The sequence below is a fragment of the Geotrypetes seraphini genome, chromosome 1 (assembly GCF_902459505.1).
Source record: "Geotrypetes seraphini chromosome 1, aGeoSer1.1, whole genome shotgun sequence".
Lineage (NCBI taxonomy): Eukaryota > Metazoa > Chordata > Amphibia > Gymnophiona > Dermophiidae > Geotrypetes > Geotrypetes seraphini.
In genome coordinates this window covers 346,284,846-346,305,184 of record NC_047084.1, presented here as the reverse complement: position 1 = coordinate 346,305,184, position 20,339 = coordinate 346,284,846, and the positions used below count along the sequence as shown (strand labels likewise).

Here is a 20,339-nt window from a genome sequence, read left to right as displayed (position 1 = left end):
ATGTTGGATGCTTATAGGCGGTCAGCTTTTGAGCAAAGCCTGGGGAGTCAGGTACAACGAGGATGCATCTCGATTCTGTATACATTATTGCAAACAGATAAGGACAGGAAAACATCTATGTTGGCTTGGGAGAAAGATATAGGAAAAGCATTTACGTTAGAGGAATGGGAATATATTTCACTGAGACTCCACCACAGATCGGCTGCTCCCCTCTTGGTGAACAATGTCATTAAGCTTCTTGTTAGGTAGTATGTGACGCCAGCTGTTCTCAGTAAAATGTCTAAAGCATCTAATGGGGCTTGTTGGAGGGGATGTGGACTAAGGGGAACTTTCTTCCATATGTGGTGGGAATGTCCGTCAATTAAACTGTACTAGGAGCAGGTATTTCATTATGTGAGTTAACTTCTCCAGATCCCTATACTGCTGGCTACGGAGACAGCTGTGCTAGGCGCTATGGTGGAAGGACTGGATGGTACCCAGAATAAACTCACTCATTTAGCCTTTACAGAAGATTGGTATTGGCCTAATAATGGAGAGGTTCTGGTTTACCAACTCTATCATGCATGCAAGAGAGACTGGGTTGGGTGTGTGATAGGTATAGATTGTAATGTAATGTAATGTAATTTATTTCTTATATACCGCTATATCCTTTAGGTTCTAAGCGGTTTGAAGAAAATATACATTAAGATTATAAATGAGAAGTAAGAAGGTACTTAAAAAATTCCCTTACTGTCCCGAAGGCTCACAATCTAACTAAATCTGCTGACACATAGGTGGCAACAATTTCTAGATATTTGGGGGAGATACCTGGAGGTGGAATGTTTGGAGCTGGGCCAGGCGGATTTTGCACGATAGCAGGCATAGTTAGTTGGGGGGCCGCCGCAGGAGCGGACTGCTGGGCGCAATGGATCCCTGGTCTTACCTGGCAGAGGCAATGCTTATGTTCTTATGTTGCCAGGCTCAGACATCCTGAATTGGGGGGGAATGGTTTTCTTCTCTTTTGTTTGATTATTGTGTATAGTGATTCCTTTTGTCATATTATTCAGATATTGCTTACTATCTGTTACCTGGGGGGAGGAATGTTGGGGTTATTTCAGGGACTCAGGGGGGTTCTTTTTCTTTTTGGGGAGTGGGGTCAGGGCGATATTCCAGTCTACAAATGTTATTCTTAATTGGCATCGACATGGTGCAATAGAATGTTTTGATTATGTCTGGTTTATTTTTTCTCTGCCATTGTTTGTTATTGCTGTTCTTTGCACTGGTGTAAACATATATTGCTTTGTACTTTACGGTCCTATAAATAATTACAAAAAAAAGGTACCTGCAGGCTTAAGGGCTATTGTTGTGGTGTACAGGTGGGTACAATAAGTTTTGGGTAGGTTTTGGAGGGTTCACTATACAATTGAAGCAAGTTAAAGTGACATCTGTACCTGGGACTTTTAATAAGACATTCTCTGCAGTGATCCTTCTACTGGGTTGAGGAATGCTCAGCTGTCTGTGACAGTTTGCTAAGAATTTTAGCTGCTGAAAAACTTGTTTTTATGCGTTTTTCATGTGGATGTCTTTATATTTGAGAATGGCCAAAAAAGATAGACGTACTAAGGACCAAAAAGTCTACATAGGTCATTCTAAAAAATAAAAAAAAGATAGACCTCTTGCTGTTTTGAGAATGGACATCCTCCCTGTCGAGGGTAAGTGCCAGGTCAGAGAACCACGCATGTTGGTGATGAATGCGTAGCTACGTGGATGATGTCGTCAAGAGCATTTTACTTTCTGGACCATGGGATGATTTTCCAAGGGCTGCTGAGCAGGGATGGTATCCATCTATCAAAGAAGGGAAAAAGTGTTTTTAGTGGCAGGCTGGCTAATCTACTGAAGAGGGCTTTAAACTAGAAGTGATGGGGCAGGGTGATCAAAGCCCGCGCGTGAATATAAGACCTCAGGTAAGCAAATCACTGAATACCTCTACACGGATGGGAAAAGGGGGTAATGTTTGGAAAGTAGTATATACTAATGCTCGAAGTGTTTTCTGTCTTCCTGTCTTTATGTCTCAACTTGAGGTTCAATCCTGTGCCTCAAAATCTATTACCTTCCGCAAGAAAATTGTGAATGAACAGTTCTGGACCCAATATCTTAAGCAGTTCATTTTCTGCCCTAAGCCTGATGCCTCAGAAGTCAACTGGCATAATTGGGTAAACCCCTCTGAGACTACTTATTGCTCTCTTGCTCCCCTATCTACTAAGACTGTTTCCTACTCCTGTAAGGCCCCCTATACTTTCCTTATCACAGAGGATATGGAAAAAATCTAAATCTCCTGCGGATAAACAGTCTTGGAGGGATAGTATTAGGCTCTACAATACAGTATTAAAAAAAGCTATAAAAAAAATTTATGGTGACAAAATTACCAGATCCAATAATCAAAACAGTTCTTTATTTAACACCTTGCGCTTCTTAACTTCTAAAAATGATTCATCCATACATCCTTCCTCTCCAGTAGCAGATGATCTAGCAAAATTTTTTAACGATAAGGTTGCTGCAATAAGAAACTCTTTTCCATCATTGGTTTCTTATAACTCTCTGGTGCCCAGCGACACTAATCCTATCCCATTAGATAGATCCTGGACAGTCTTCGAGTATGTATGAGGCTCAGGTTTCAAAACTGTGTCACAAATTAGGATTTTGTAAATATGGCTTGGATCCATTTCCCTCATACCTATATGAAAAAATTTCCACTCAGGCTATCTCATCACTTACCAGAATTATAAATTCTGCCTTACTGTCAGGTCTATTTTCTGAAGAGATGAGCCACATTGCTCTGACCCCATTACTGAAAAAAGCTGATCTAGATTCTTCTTCACCATCTAGTTAGTGAACATCCTTCTCCTGAACAAAATGTTAGAGTCTATCATATCTGCTCAACCTTCATCATATTTAGAGATTTTCCATTCTTTTATCTTGCCAATATGGTTTCAGACCTAATTTCAGTACCAAATCTCTATTGATCTCACTATTCTCAAAGGTTCAGCAACTACATTCACGTAATAAGTTTTCAATTCTAGAACATAAGAACATCTGAATAGCCTTACTGGGTCAGACCAATGGTCCATCAAGCCCAGTAGCCCATTCTCACAGTGGCCAATCCAGGTGGCTTCCCCCATGTCTTTCTCAATAATAGACTATGGACTTTTCCTCCAGGAACTTGTCCAAACCTTTCTTGAAACTAACTATGCTATCTGCTCTTGCTACATCCTCTGGCAACGCGTTCCAGAGCTTAACTATTTTCTGAGTGAAAAAAAATTTCCTCCTATTGGATTTAAAAGTATTTCCCTGTAACTTCATCGAGTGTCCCCTAGTCTTTGTAATTTTTGATAGAGTGAAAAATTGATCCACTTGTACCTGTTCTACTCCACTCAGGATTTTGTGGACTTCAATCATATCTCCCCTCAGCCGTCTCTTTTCCAAGCTGAAGAGCCCTAACCGTTTTATTCTTTCCTCATACGAGAGGAGTTCCTTCCCCTTTACCATCTTGGTTGCTCTTCTTTGAACCTTTTCTAGTGCCACTATATCTTTCTTGAGATAAGGAGATCAGAATTGAACGCAATACTCCAGATGAGGTCACACCATGGAGCGATAGAGTTTCCAAGTTTATTATATAATTTGATTAATCGCCTATTCCAAGATCTAGGCGATGAACAATTTATTAAATAATCAAATATGGGTAACAAATCAAGCATACATAAATCATAGCAAAATTAAAATAACGAATACAAACATTCCTATACAAAGTTTAAATCAATCAAATTAAGTAACCTATACATACAATATCAACACAAAAGGGAAAATTATTAATGAATTACAATCAGTATTTAATTTAATATATTTAAGGTAAAAACATTAGGAGGGGGAACAAATATAGTTTGTAATGAAATATGAGATAAAGAGAAACAAAACCATTAAATTTATTCACTAAAAGCATCTTTAAAAAGGAAACTCTTAAGTTTGGTCTTGAATTTGTCCAAATTCTTTTCCTCTCTTATAAATAATGGGAGGTCATTCCAGGACTAGGGAGCAGTTATTGAAAAAATAGTGTGACGCCTCGTATTGATAACTTTCAATGAAGGAATGGCCAATGATCTTGTGAGCTCAACAGTCTTGAGGTAGAGTAAGGAATTAAGACTCTAAAAATAAAGGCAGGGGTTTTATATAATAAAGATTTAAAAGTAAGCAAGCATAGTTTAAATAAAATGCGATGTGCGACTGGGAGCCAGTGTGCCTTTTTAAGCAATGGAGAGACGTGATCAAATTTTTTGGCTTTGTAGATAATTTTAATAGAGGCGTTCTGGATAATTTGAAGACGTCTGATTTCTTTTTGTGGCAGACCTTTAAACAAGGCGTTACAATAATCGATTTTAGAGATTACTAGAGAATGAATTAAGATATTCAAAGACTTTGCGCATAAGAATTTAGCCACGGAATGAATTTGGCGAAGTCTATAGAAAGTAGATTTGACCACCTGGCTTATATGATCATGGTAAGATAGTTTGTTGTCAAAAATTATTCCAAGAATCCTAATATTTTGAGTCATCTGCAATGGAATGCCTTTAATAGAAATGGGAGAAAGAAGTCTATAGCAGTCTTTCCATGGAAAGAGCATAACGTTTGTTTTATTAATATTCAAGGCTAGTCTCTTAGTATCCAGCCAATGGCATTATTACATTTTAAGTCTTGTTAACCATCCCTTTTTAAATAATTCCTAGCATCCTATTTGCTTTTTTGGCTGCCGCCACACATTAGGCGGAAGATTTCATTATATCGTTTACAATGACACTCAGATCCTTTTCTTGGGTGCTAATCTCCAAGGTGGACTCTAGCATCCGGTAACTGTGATTCAGGTTATTCTTCCCAATGTGCATCACTTTGCATTTGTCCACATTAAATTTCATCTGCCATTTGGATGCCAAATCTTCCAATTTCCTAAAGTCTATTACAATTTGACCTATCTGCGACCTTTGATGTCATTCACCATGACATTTTGATCAATTCTACTGTCTTAGACTGGTTCTCGAAATTCTTACGATTTCGCTCATACACTGTTAATATGAATGGCACCAGGTCATCCCCTTGGAAGCCGTTATCCAGGATTACCCCTGTCCCCTATTTTTTTCAATATCTATATGTCTGCTTTGAAGCTTCGAAACACTGTATACATATGCAGAGGACATCTTTGTCCTTCTCGAGATAGATTCGAATCTTACTAACCTCACTAAGAATATTATAGAATGCATAATGAAACTTCAATCTTGGGCCTTTGCTGTCCAAATGAAGCTAAATGAGTCCAAAACAAAACTACTTTGGCTTGGCCCAAAATTAGATCAGCTACCATCGTTCATTCCACTGCCTTCTGGAGCTTCACTACAGATTGAATTCTCAAGCAAAGTTTTAGGTGTCATTATAGAATCAACACTTTCATTTACTGATCATCTTAATTCTCTGATAAAAAATGCTTTTTTAGTCTCCATATGTTGAGGAAAGTGAGATCCTGTTTCCACCAACAACATTTTGCTGTCCTTGTACAATCAATCACTCTTTTGAGGTTGGATTACTGCAACTTGGTCTATTTAAGTCTGATCAAGAAAAGCCTTCAAAGACTTTAGCAGATCCAGAATACTGTAGCCAGATTGATCTATCCGAAGAGCAAATTTGACCATGTTTCTCTGCTCTTGCTATAACTTCACTGGCTCCCAGTATTTTCTAGGGTCTACTTTAAATGTGCCTGACTAACTTTCAAGATCCTGCATGGCATTCTTCCCCCATTAATTCCAATATCATAGAATGCTGCGAGAACAGATATTACCAGATCTATCCAAAAGCTCAAATTATCTTTCCCCCTCACTAAAAAGCGTCACCTACATTAGAAAATTAGGGAAATCTCTTATCTTCAAAACTACTGAGCTTTGGAATAATTTTCCTGCCCAGCTGCGCAATCTGGGCTCTTTCAAATTATTCCCAAAACACCTGAAAACTTGGCTGTTTCAAAAATGTAAATTTCTGCTTCCCTCTCCACCAATTCTCATTGTACCTCCCTTTTAATTTTTTGTAAACCGTGTTGACCTCTATATTTATAGAGAAGATGCGGTATATAAGTTTAAGGTTTAGTTTAGTTTATGAGTTGGATAGAGTGGTGATCACTGAGACTTGGCTCATGGAAAACCATGAATGGGATGTTGCTATACCGGACTATAATCTGTTTTCAAAAATGTAAATTTCTGCTTCCCTCTCCATTAATTCTCATTGTACCTCCCATTTAATTTTTTGTAAACCATGTCGACCTCTATATTTATAGAGAAGATGTGGTATATAAGTTATGAGTTGGATAGAGTGGTGATCACTGAGACTTGGTTCATGGAAAACCATGGCTGGGATGTAGCTAGACCGGGCTATAATCTGTTCAGGAAAGACAGGGTAGGAAGAAAAGGAAGGGGGAGTAGCATTATCTAATCTAATCTTAAATTTGTGGGTCACACAAACCTATACAAGCTCTATTAAAGCCACACAATTGCAGGATCTGCAGGGCAAGGAAGAGGCACTGTGGATCAATTTGGAAAGAAGGAATGGTAAATGTATTTACATTGGTGTGATATACAGACCTCCTTCACAGACAGAAGTGGCAGAGATTTAATAGTAGACATTCAGAATATATCTAAAAAGGGGGAAGTTTTACTAATAGGTAATTTTAACATGCTAGATGTTGATTGGGGTATCCCTATTGAAGGATCTTCTAGAAGTAGGGAGATCCTGGATTCTCTACAAGGAGAACTGTTCCAGCAGTTGGTGATGGAACCCAAGTGGGATGGGGGTCATACTGGACTTAGTACTTACAAATGGGGAAAGTGTTTCTGATATTACAGTGGGTGATCATCTGGCATCCAGTGATCACTGTATGGTACCGTTTAATATTAAGATGGGTATAGAGAGGGCTCATTCAAAAGTAAGGGTTTAAAAAAAATGAATTTTGTTCAGATGGGGGATTATGTCAAGGAATTGTCTGGATGGGAACATCTGGAAGGAGTAGAAATTCAGTGGGCAAAACTGAAAGGAGTTATTTTAAGGGCAACAGATCTTTTTGTGAGGCTAAAAGAGGAAAAGAAGGCTGCTTTGGTTCACAAAAGTAGTAGCTGAGAATGTAAGGAATAAGAGGTTAGCTTTCATAAACTACAAGAGATCATAGAAAGAGGAAGACAAGCAAAAATATCTGGAAAAGTTAAGAGAGGCTGGTCAAGTAGTCAGGAAATCAAAAATACAAATGGAAGAAAAAAATATCTAATACGGTAAAACGGGGAGACAAAACATTTTTCAGATATATCAGTGATAGGAAGAAGTGCAAAAGTGTCATTGTGAGACTCAAAAGTGAAGGGGAGAAATATGTAGAAGCTGATAAAGAAAAGGCTGAATTGTTCAACAAATATTTCTGTTCTGTGTTCATGGCTGAAGCGGGATGGAGTAGTGTAGACCCTGATTGATTTTCAGAGGATTGTGTTCATGAGGAGCTAGCTAAATTAAAGATAGACAAAGGGATGGAGCTGTATGGTGTACATCCTAGGGTGCTGAAGGAACTTAGGGAAATTCTAGCAGCTCTGCTGACTGACCTTTTCAATGCTTATCTAGAGTCGGGAGTGGTATCAGTGGACTAGAGAAGGGCGGATGTGGTCCTGCTACACAAAACTGGAAGTAAGGAAGAAGTAGGGAATTACAGGCCAGTAAGTCTGACATCTGTGGTAAGCAAATTAATGGAAACACTTTTAAAACAGAGAATGGTGAAGTTTCTGGAATCCGGTGGATTACAGAACCGAAGGCAACATGGATTTACTAGAGGTTACGGCATGTCAGACAAATATGATAAATTTTTTTGACATGGTGACCCAAGAATTGGATAGAGGGAGTGCACTAGATGTGGTGTATTTAGATTTTAGTAAAGTCTTTGACAGTGTTCCACACAGACATCTAATAAATAAACTGAGTACCCTCAGGTTGGGCCCCAAAATGATGGACTGGGTTAGAAACTGGCTGAATAGAAGATGACAGAGGGTACTGATCGCTCTGAGGAAAGGGATTTTACCAGTGGTGTGCCTCAAGATTCTGTTCTTGGGCCTGTTCTTTTAACATTTTTATAAGTAATATTGCTAAAGGGCTGTCAGGTAAGATTTGTTTCTTTGCGGATGATACCAAAATCTGCAAGAGTAGACATCCCAGATAGTGTGAATAACATGAAGAAAGACCTAGCAAAGTTGACAGCTAAGGTCATGCATTTGGGCTGCAAAAATCTGAGGGAACGATACAGTTTAGGGGGTGAAGAACCTATGTGCATGACAGAAGAGTGGGACTTGTGTGTGATTGTATGTGATGATCTTAAGGTGGTCAAACAGGTTGAAAAGGTGACGGTGAAAGCCAAAAAGATGCTAGGGTGCATAGGGAGAGGTATGGCCAGTAACTGATGCCCCTGTATAAGACTCTGGTGAGATCTCTTTTAGAATATTGTGTACAATTCTGGAGGCCACACCTTCAAAAAGATATAAAAAGGATGGAGTCGATCCAGAGGAAGGCTACTAAAATGGTGCATGGTCTTTATCATAAGGTGTATGTGGACAGGCTTAAAGATCTCAATATGTATTCTTTGGAGGAAAGGCGGGACAGGAGAGAAATGATAGAGGTGTTTAAATTCAATAAACAATCAAACTGTTATTAGACAAGTGGTGGGGATACCCCATGAAAAACCATTTATACTCAGTGGAGAAAAAGTTTCAGTTTTGATGGTGACATTAGATGTGAAATCACTTTACACCTGTATCCCTCAACTGGAAGTGCTTCAAGTAGTGAAAGAGGTTTTAGATGGTCACCCCCGTCCGCATCAAGTGCCTACGGAGGTTTTAACATCTCTAACAACTATAGTGATGTCCAAAAACTATTTTCTTTTTTATCATAAGTTTTTTCAGCAGAAATCAGGGGTGACAATGGGAGCTAAATTTGAAAAAGATTGGATATATGCATGAAGATTTATGGCCCATTAAAGTATGGAGAAGGTTTATAGACAATGTTTTTCTTCTATGGACTTCTATTCAGAAACATCTAGAGAGTTTTTTTCCACTATTTAAACAGCTTCCATCCTATGATTAGATTTGAAATTAAATTTGATAGTGTTGAAATAACGTTTTTAGACGTAAAGATTATACAGGAAAATGGGAGATTTTTAACATCTATTTTTACGAAGCCTTCAGATAGGAACACCTTATTACGGTATACTAGTATGCATCTTATCACACTGAAGAATAATTTGCCTGTGTCATAATTCTTTCGTGTTAGAAGAATATGCCATTCGACTGAAGATTCTGTGAATAAAGCACAATTGCTACAAAGCAAATATGAACAGCGGGGATATCCAAAGTCTGTCATCTCTAAAGCTTACAAAAGAGCTAGGTTTAGTGCTCGGGAGCAATTGCTACAATATAGACCTAAGAATGACAACAATGATTCTGTAGCATGTATATTACGTTTTTCTGGTATATCGCAGCGTTTGGGGAGAAAAATCAAATCTTTATGGCCTATGCTGCAAACCAAGCAAAATTGTCAAAATTTGGATTACAAGATAGCATTATCATGGAACAGAAATTTAAAAGATCTATTATGCCCTGCAGACATATGGTCAAAGAAGGAAAGAGGGAGGGTTGGATTATTTCAGTGTAATCATTGCACTGCTTGTCCCTTAATAAGTGAAGGAGATCAGATTTGTATACCTGGAAGAAAGCCCATTATGATGACACATTTAGTCACTTGTGAAACCATTGCTATGCTATATAGGGTATACCGCACAGAGTCTAAAAACGAGACTATTTGAGTACCGCTCAAACATCACACATAAAAGACAAGTGGATGTTGAAAAAAATCATTCCTTTTAGGAGTTCAGGTGCTTTGTATTAGATCATATTCCTCTTACAGCTCATCATGGGGACGTGAAGACGTTGCTGTATCAAAGTGAACAGCGTTCCATTTTCTTTCTAAAAAACATCTGGTCGAATGGACTTAATCAGAAAGTAGAATGGTGTGCCTTTTATTAGTTTTGTGATGTTTGATGGAGTGTCTCAATGAATAAAGTTTATTGGAAGTGACGTCATGAAACTGGAAGTATAAATCCGAGTGCCATTCTGACCCGTGTGTGAACGGAGCAGGAGAGAACTTGAATTGGCGAAACAAGAGCCTTGTTGGATGGTAACACCCAGTTCCTTATCCTCATTCAGTGTGAGAATTGCTATAGCAGAAAGATCTACTCGCTGTAAGGAACATGATACGTTCCTGGTGATATCTACGAAGATAAGTGAACTGTTTTTGTTCTTTTTCTTGGTTCTTTTTCCTGTGCACAGTGGTGGCTTTGTTCCTGTTTTGAAAAACTACTTTTGAAAATTTGTGGAGTTTTTTGCCTATGATACAGAGCAGGACTGGCTTAAAAACTCATTGGGTTGCCGTCCGTACAGTGTTGATAGTTGAGGCTTTTTCTCCACTGAGTATAAATGGTTTTTCATGGGGTATCCCCACCACTTGGCTAATAACAGTTTGATTGTTTATTGAATTGATATTTTGTTATTGCAACCTGTATTCTTGAGAGATGTTTAAATACCTGCATGGCATAAATGCGCATGAGTCGAGTCTCTTTCAAATGAAAGGAAGCGCTGGAATGAGAGGGCATAGGATGAAGTTGAGAGGTGATAGGCTCAGGAGTAATATAAGGATATACTTTTTTACAGAAAGGGTGGTGGATGCGTGGAACGATCTCTCAGAGAAGGTGGTGGAGACAGAGACTGTGTCTGAATTCAAAAGGCATGGTATAGGCACATGGGATTTCTTAGATAGAAGAAGAGATAATGGTTACCGTGAATGGGCAGACTGGATGGGCCATTTGGCTTTTATCTGCCATCATGTTTCTATGTGATTTCTGGATGTCTTTCCCAAACATCCTAACTCAGACTTAAACATCTTATCAAAAATGCCTCTCCATCTGGCCAGTTGGGTTTTCAGGATCTCCACAATGAATATATGCATGAGAGATATTTATATACAATGGAGAAAGTGTATGCTAATATATCTCATGCATATTCATTGTGGAGATCCTGAAAACTCAACAGGCTAAGTGATCCCTCAGGATTGGGTTGAAAACCACTGATTTTTAAATGATGAAAATGTAAATGATTAACTGCTGAAACAATACCTACTCTTGAACTACTTGCAGTTGTGAGGAACCCCCTTCTGTCATACTGGAACACCTCCCTTCAAGATACCCATGTGCTGTCGCCTCACAGCCCCTCACTTCCTGATGTGCCCATGTGCTCTTATGGCTACCCAGTGGCAGCTCAACACTCCCTAATATGCAGAGTTGTATAGCATGATGGGAAAGGGAGATTCAGAAGCAGGAACCAGGAAATCAGGGACACACGCACGTTGGACCTTGGCCGACTGTGCAAGAGGTTTGAGAGTAGATATTCAATAGTAAGACTTGACTTACCATTTTATCATTTAACTCTCTAATATTTGGCATCCGCATGTTTGATATATTTAACTTATATTATAGGTGTGCACTGTAATAACTTTTATTTATTTTTCAGGTGCTTTGGAGGTACAGTGGCAAAGTACCAGAAACACTAGGGCTTAACACTAAGCTTTATGACTGGTTACCCCAGAGTGATCTTCTCGGTAAAGCATAAGATCTTGATCATTTTCATTTACCATGCAGACATTTGTATCCAAACATATCCCTAGGAGAGTTTAATATTGGTAAAATAAATTATAGAAATCATAAACCCTATCATGGTATTCAATAATCTTGTTGAAGTTTTGAATGTTGATGTTAAACACTTATATATTGATAATTTTCCCTCTCATTCCATAACAGGTTGCTTTAATATAAGCATCATTTGTGTGCTTAAATATATAGAATATTGCCATTGTACTGTTCTATAACTGAGGCATATATATGACTTAGTACATAGATGTAAGAGTGGTGTTCAAAGAGAATGGGCTTAACAGAATTAGAAGAGAAGGTGTGTTAACAGAATTAGTACACCTTGACTGCTAATTCCTGGTTAGTTTCTTTTCCTCTGCTTAGTAATATGCTTAATTTCAGCGGGCCACTTAGCATATGCTAAGCTTTAGTAAAAGAACCTCTAAGTTTACAGAACACTGTAATATACACAAGTAAATAATGCACTAAGGCACCCAAATTTATGTCAGCCATAGACCTGGCATAAGATCACGTAACTAAATAAAAATGTGCAAATGCCAATTTATGCTAGTATTTTATAATAATAATAATAATAATAACTTTATTTTTATATACCGCCAACAATCTTGCGACTTCTAGGCGGTTTACAATATAAGAAACTGTTTACAATAAAAGAAACTGTAAATACAATAAAAATAAAGAGAAACTTTATAGGGACGCATGCATGCTAAATATTTATATAGAATAGGCTTGCAACTTATCTTTTGATGACCTGTTAACAGAATTGCCTTTTTCTCCCTTAAACACACTGCGTCCCGATTATAGGCAGCTGTAGGTGTCCTTCAACTGTCTAACCAGCCAATCGGGACTCACATTTTTAAAAAATATATCAACATGAGAACTTTATAAGTAACTTAATATTTTACTGGTAGCCAATGGAGCCATTTCAGTAATGGGGTTGTGTTCAAATCTGCTCCCTCCACATATTAACCATGTGGCTGTGTTTTGGATGACTTGCAAGGCTCTATATATGGAGGACGCTATCCCCAGAGATGCAGTGCAGTAATCCAAATTCTGGAGAATCACTGTTTGAACTACTATGCAAAAGTCATAATGTGATAGCATAGTTATACCCGGATATGTCCAGACATGACCCAGACAGGTGTCTGGATGGATTTTCAAAACCTGGCATTTTGTCCAGATTCTGAAGAGCTTTGAGCTCGAAGCTGCATCTGGAGGGCATCTGATGTCACCACACTGCATCTGCGCATACACAGTTGCCTTTAGATGCGACCCAAAGAGTCGAGGTTTGTGTGAAGCCAGGGTTCGGGGACAGAATGAGGCATGGCAGTGGGCAGGATGGGGCCGGGCCGGGTGCAGAACAGGGCAGGGCCGGGGCAAAATGGGGCAGGGTCGAGCATCCTCATTTTGCCCAGCAAAAGTTTGGTAACCCTACCAAGGCCATGACGAAGCTTTATCCAATGGATGCAATCTTTAACCAGCTATTTACTCCTCCATAGTAAAGAATGACACGGTGGCTGTTACCTGCAGCTAGCCACGGGTAACTGGTCGAAACGGTGGGAGGAGAGGGAAGTGCTCACTGGGGGTATGGAGGACAAGGCCATCCACCGCTCTGTGGAGTGAATGGCCTTGTACCCGCAGTTAAGAGAGAACGTGCGCAGTCACCGATCGCATGCGGCCCCCCCTCCCTCCTTCCTACCTACTGAATCTATCTATAATCTCCCTCCCTCCCCCTTATCTTCGCGATATGTTTTAAGTTTACAGAGTAACTTGTTCAAGCCTTCCGTCTGCCTGCAGTCGCATGCGTCTGTGGGCGGAAGTTTTTCCTCTGGCGCACCTTCCGGTTGCATCAGAAGAGAAGCTTCCACCCACAGACGTACGTGACTGCAGGCAGGCTCCATCAGCTTGAGCAAGTTACTCTGTAAACTTAAAATGCGCTGCGAAGGTAAGGGGAAGGGAGGGATATGCTCGGACCGTGCGAAGGATGCTGAAGAGGAACAGACGCTGAAGGGAAATGAGGAAGACAAAGTGGGCAGAAGACGCTGGAAGGGAAGAAGACAGAGATGCCAGACTATGGGGGGAGCGGAGGGAAGATGGGTGCCAGACCAATTTGGGGGGGGGAAGGGAGAGGCACAGTAACAGAGCAAATAGAAGACACTGAGAGAAGATAGACAGTGGATGGAAGGAAATGAATGAGAAGATGAGGAAAGCAGAAATCAGACAACAAAGGTAGAAAAAGAAAATTTTATTTTACTTTTTGCTTTAGGACAAAGTAGTATATTAGTTGTGTTGATACAAATTTATAAACAAAGCCCTGCCAGCTGAACATCTCTTTCTCTAGTTCAGCAGCCAGAACTTTGATTTATAAGGAATAAGCTAAATATTGCAGTACTGAGGCTTGCATGGATGCTGCGGAGTATAGTAGTCGCGGGGATGGGACAGGGACAGTGGGGGGCGGGGTGGTGACAGGGATGGGGCGGTGATGGGGAAAAAATTTTTTCCCCCATGTCATTCTCTACTCCATAGATAGATTCCCTGGTGGCGTAGGTTACCAAGAATACTTCTCTCCCCAATGAAGGTGTAGTAGTATTGGAAGGTACCTAGGGCCGCAGGCTGGATTTTATTCTCAAGAGACAATTTGAACCCATTTTCTTTCATGTGCTAATTGTTGAATTTTGTTTGATGAGTAGAAAGGAGGGGGTTTTTTCCCCATCTTGTTAATCTCTAGACCTCTAATATTGCACCCATGAATACTTGTCTATTCCAGGTCATCCCAAGACAAAAGCATTTATTACACATGGTGGAACCAATGGGATCTATGAAGCTATTTATCATGGCATTCCTATGGTTGGAATTCCATTGTTTGCTGATCAGCCAGATAACATGGCCCACATGAAGGCAAAGGGGATGGCAGTTGTTTTGAATTTTCACACTTTCGAAGCCCAGGATTTGGTGGATGCACTTAACACGGTCATCAACAACCCCATGTGAGTTCCATGATATACAAATTATTAGATAATATGAAAAAATAAGTTTATAGTAAATGTTCTTTTGTTACTGTTATTACAAGGGGTCACTGAAAAGTTCTCAACCCAATCAACAAAGTTGAGGCAGTCTCCACTGAGGACTATATATACACTTAGTCCAGTGATTTTCCTTTTTTTCATTCTGGCGGCAAAATAAGGAATGAAAAAAGTAGAAAATTGCTAGACTAAATATATAGCCCTGGATGGAGACTGCCCCCAACTTTTTGTTGGGCTGAGAACTTTTCATCGGCTTCTCGTAATTTAAGGATTGCATTTTTTTGTGTATGTATTGAAGAAACTGAATATGATGGCAGTTACAAACCACAGGGCCCCTCTAGTCTGCCCAATTTCCCTTTCTACTGCAGTACCACAGACCCTGCTTGATTTACCATCTCTACTTTCAGTTCCTTGGAAGTATCTTCATGAGTTCTTTAATTGCATTGCAATGCTGTCCTAACCTCTTCATGAGAAGGATGTTTCAGATATCCACCATCCTCTAATAAAGAAGTATCTTCTTATGTGATTCCCTAATATATCCCTCTCGAGTCTCATAGCATAATGCCATGTGTTAAAGCTCCTTTTGCACTGAAAAATATGTGTAGTATTTATACCTCTTGCATGATACTTGCATGTTTCTAGAATGTCTTGCTTTCTCTCTAGCTTAGGATACACATAGCTTATGTGATTCCCTAATACATAGGCAGCGGAACCCTTTTTTGTTGGGGGGGGGGGGGCTCGCAAGCTCTGCCTCAGGCCCCGACCCCATAATAGTACTAATTGTAATACCATTTTTTCCATTCATTTTTCATATATACACACAATATAATCTTATTAACAATACATATTTTGAGTCTCATTTTATAGAGCTTATGTTTTGGAAGCATGTTGGTAGGCTTCCTCTGGACCTCCAGAATTAGATTCAATAATAATTTCTACAGAAGCATTTTCACTGCCTTCTACTGCTAATACCTCTCCTTCTACATTTGAGCTTTCCTTTTGGCTTTTTTGACTGTTGGATGTACAGTGTAGCAACTCATATTTGATTCTAGTTAAAGCATGCATGCTGTTGGCATATTTATGCCCAGTGGTGATTTTTCTGCCAGGGCATATCAGATCACCTGGAGCTTTATGTCACCAACTTGGCACACTTTGAAACATCAGTATTGCAGCTGAAATGGAAGTGGAACTCCCTGCTAGTCCTGACCCGATACCTTTTCTAGTTCTAGGGTTTGGGAAGCCCTAGGCGAACCATCAGCTCTATACGTCCCACCACACCTCCATAGATATCATGTTTTTAAATGTTAAAGTTGGGGAGGGGTGATTATGATATATGTGCATATATATTATAGACACTGTTCCCCCTAAGCTGAGTGGGAGTCCTCCAACTGCATTGCTGCCAGGGGCGGTGCTTCAATATTGTGCTTTCAATGGCTAGGAACAGGCAGATTTATTGAAGTCCTGCAGAACCTGCCTGACCTTCACCATTAAAAATGTGGCAGTGAAACATCGCCATCCACTGGCAAGACTATAGGTGGAGGACTCCCGCTCAGCTTAGAGCAGGGGTGTCAAAGTCCTTCCTCGAGGGCTGCAATCCAGTTGGGTTTTCAGGATTTCCCCAATGAATATGCATGAGATCTATTAGCATACAATGAAAGCAGTGCATGCAAATAGATCTCATGCATATTCATTGGGGAAATCATGAAAATCCAACTGGATTGTGGCCCTCAAGGAGGGATTTTGACACCCCTGGCTTAGAGGGAACAGTGATTACAGACACACAAATAATGAGGGCAATTTCTAAAAGTCAATTACCAAGGTATGGGAGCTACCAATAATTGCCCACTCTTCTCACAGGTAAAGGACACACCGGTGGTACTTTGAGTTTGTGTGGCTGTGAGGAGTTACTGTTTTTGCTTTGACTTTAGCTGCCCTTTGCTATCCCTCAGATGCTGCTGCCCATGTAGAACCCACATTTTTATACTACAACAGCAGCGATGCTAGCAACAATTTACACTGATTATTTAGGCAGTAATTAAAATAAATGGGGGAAATATTCAGCTGCATGCAGTCAGTGTTTTTTTTCTTTTTGGCTGCCACAGGCATTATGCCTGGATCGTCAATTCCAGGCTATGCCCGGGCACTGACATTAAATAATTTGGTTCAGTGTGATTATTTAGCATATAACCACCTAAGTGAAGTTGAACAAAAATAAAACAGTTTTATGTAGTTCTGTTTGGCCACTCTAACCTTTTTCATGTATAGGGCTACAGTGTCAATACAAGAAATCTTTGAGGGCCACCAAAATATTTCAAGCTAACTTTAACTGTTTTAAGTCCAGAATATTAGATTGGACAGGATCTATTCCGCATTCCCAAAGCAGTTTAGTTAAACTGTCTTTTGCAGAACTAAATAACAGAGGTGATGCTAAATATCACAAACTAATGGCACTCATAGTGGTAAAATAAGATCAAATGATGGTTTGAAATTGAGCAGTAACAGAACAAGTGGGGATGTAACTGTACACATCAACCAGAGATAATAATGAGGGTTTTCTTATAATAATCAAAAACAGTCTATGCTGCTATGTTAGATCAGACCTGACACGGTCCGTGTTTCGGCTCGAAAGCCTGCTTCAGGAGTACATGAGTTATCCAATAAGTGATGAGCATAGGGTATCAGTACAAAAGGAAGTGGGAACGGATAATGAACACTCCACATAAGAATACTGATGTAAAACCAACTTGTTTATTTCATAAGAGGACACAAGCAGAAGGTTCTGCATGTGTCCTTTTATGAAACAAGTTGGTTTTACATCAGTGTTCTTCAGTGGAGTGTTCATTGTCCGTTCCCACTTCCTTTTGTACTGTTTTATACCCGTGGGTTCTCTGTCCTGTTGGACTTTTTGGGTGTTTACTTGATCATAGGGTATCAACAGAGAATAATGCCTAAAAGTGGCTACAGGAACCAAGAAGCTCCATTTAGCTGGTAAAGCACTGTGGAAAAACCTTAGCTGCGCTTGTCGCAGGCAGACACAGTCCTTGTTTTTCGTTTGAAATTGAGCAGGCTACTTCCATTCATATGTGCAATGCTTTCTTCCCACAGATATAAAGAAAACGCAATTAAAATATCCCAGATTCACCATGACCAACCTACAAAGCCACTGGACAGAGCTGTCTTCTGGATCGAGTTTGTTATGCGTCACAAAGGGGCAAAACACTTGAGACCTGCAGCCCACCATCTCACCTGGTACCAATACCACTGCTTGGACATTATAGCATTCTTGATCCTTTGCTTTGCGGTCTTCCTTATAGTTTCCATTAAGTGCTGTACATTTTGTTTTGGAAAGCAGAAAAGAGTTGTAAAGAAAAAAAGAGAGTAATGCCACTTGTGAGTTTTCTGAGTTTTCCCCATGTGTGTGCTCTGTTTAGTCTAAGTTTAGTGAAGAGATGAGCAAGCACCACTTAACTTGAGAAAAGTTTACACTACCTTGTTGCCCTAATGTTAAATCTATCAGCAAATCCACTGTCTGTACTGATACTTAAATCAACAAATCAAAAGTTTACAACCCACTGATGCATGTTAAACTTCAGAACAAATGGATGGCGTACTTGGATCATTTTTGTAACAATTATTCAAATTTCTGATTTCCAATAAAGAAATGAAATTGTACTTTCCAGAATAATTTCTCCAAAAAGTTTTCTTCTGTGCATATCATGAAAGAAATGGCCTTCACTCATAATACAATCTTTCCATCTCGCAAATGTACTGCTAGTGTTATCTTAATCCTTGCATTGTGCAGCCAGCATATGAAGACACACTTGGCAACTCGTTATTAACCAGGCGAGCAGTATCCAATTTTAACTCTATTTCCTACCACAAAGTCTTGATCTCTGATTGTTTCTTCGAGTACTTTGTTTTTATTGGGACATGTACGTTCTTTTAAATTAAAAAAAAAAAAAAAATAAATAAATAATTACTTTCTTTATTCATACATTGTGCAGAAATTTCTTAGTTTTAAAAAAGTTTCTATTAGCAGTGCTGTTTTTATATTTTTCTTCATTATCAGTGTCTTTTTATCGTTATTGGTTTGTTTGAGAGGGGGGTTGGATCGAGCTTTTAATCAGCTGGCATGCAAATGATCACAACTTCATCATTTTCTGCATTCTATCAGGCTCATGATCTCAGGGTTTTTCAGGTACAGAGAAGCTATAGAGGGGCATAATCAAAAGAAATGTCTAAGTCCGTTTTGGGCCTAAGTTGTAAGTCGCCCAAAGTCAGACACGGGAAAAGGTCCATTTTCGAAAAATACATCCAACACATTTTTTTTTCTGAAAATAGTCCAACTGTCTGATCACCCAGACCGCTAAGTCGAACATCTTTATACCCCATTTTCATCCAAAAATTTGTCCAAGTCACAAACGCCTAGAAAAAGACCTTTTGGGCATGGGAAGGGCCAGAAAAGTGATGGAATGGACACCCAGGCATGGCACCAGGAGTAGTGGGGTACCTTACAGGGCACTGCTGTGAACTTCACAAAAAGGGTTCTACATAAACATCTCACTACAGCTCCTGTATAGGTCATAGTGAGCCCCCCAAAACACCCCAGAATCTACTAGACCCACCTATCTACCACCCCAATAGCCCTTATGGTTGCAGGAGCCACTTATATGGCAGTACAAAAAAGTTTTGGGGGGGTTTGAGGGATGCACATGTTTCACCATGAATGCAGTGATTAGAGTGGCTTATGGGCCTGGGTCCTCCTCTCCATGGTTCACTAACTCACCCCCAGACCACCTCTGTGCAGCTCTACTAGGCTTTGCTATGCCAGGCTGCCAGGTGCTGATGTTTTGGAGGCAGATATGTAAAGTTGTTATTATGATTTTTATGGTGGTGGGGGGTTAGTGATCACTGGGGCAGTGTGTAGGGTTCTGTACTTTTGTGTCTGCAGTGCTTTTCTAGTCACTTTGGATACCTTCTTGTGACTTCTTGTGGTTTTAGATGGCCTACGTCCCAATGTCCAGGTTCCGTTTAGGCAGTGTTGTAAAACTTTCGGTTATATATGCAGTCTGACTAAGTCTAGGATGGCCCACGTCCCGCCCTCAACACTCCCGACATACCCCTTTTAGCTCTGGTCGTTCAACAGCACTGTGAAAGCCTAGGTCATTTTTAAATACGTCTAAAACCCAGTTCGATTATCGACACTTGGCAGACCTGTCTCACTGATCGTCTAAGTGCCGATTTAGGCCTGTTATTAGATATATTTCCATTTCGATTATGAGCCCCATAGTGTTTAACTTTCATTGATGAGAAGATCCTGCCTTACCATTTACCAACTGGTCATAGGCAGTCAGTGACTCAGCTGTTTGAAGAGCCTAAAATAGGCAGAGCTAGGGTGGCATATAGCAGTGTTTCTCAGCTCAGTCCTGGAGTACCTCCTTGCCAGTCAGTTTTTAAGGATAGCCACAATAAATATGCACAAACTTCTTTGCATACCCTGTCTCCATTGTATGCAAATTTCTTTCATGCAT

At 39.8% G+C, this 20,339-nt stretch overlaps 1 protein-coding gene across 4 annotated transcripts in view; it reads left to right on the top strand.

The window, feature by feature from the left end:
• LOC117369117 (UDP-glucuronosyltransferase 2A1-like) overlaps positions 1 to 18,750 on the top strand; it is a 207,005-nt gene extending 188,255 nt beyond the window's left edge. For all 4 annotated transcript variants that reach the window (XM_033963147.1, XM_033963173.1, XM_033963156.1 and 1 more), the window contains 3 exons: positions 11,649 to 11,736; positions 14,553 to 14,772; positions 17,914 to 18,750. In XM_033963147.1, the coding sequence (XP_033819038.1) occupies positions 11,649 to 11,736; positions 14,553 to 14,772; positions 17,914 to 18,190 (585 nt within the window). In that variant the 3' untranslated portion in view covers positions 18,191 to 18,750. The remainder of the gene's footprint in view (positions 1 to 11,648; positions 11,737 to 14,552; positions 14,773 to 17,913) is intronic.
• The last annotated feature ends 1,589 nt before the right edge of the window (positions 18,751 to 20,339 follow it).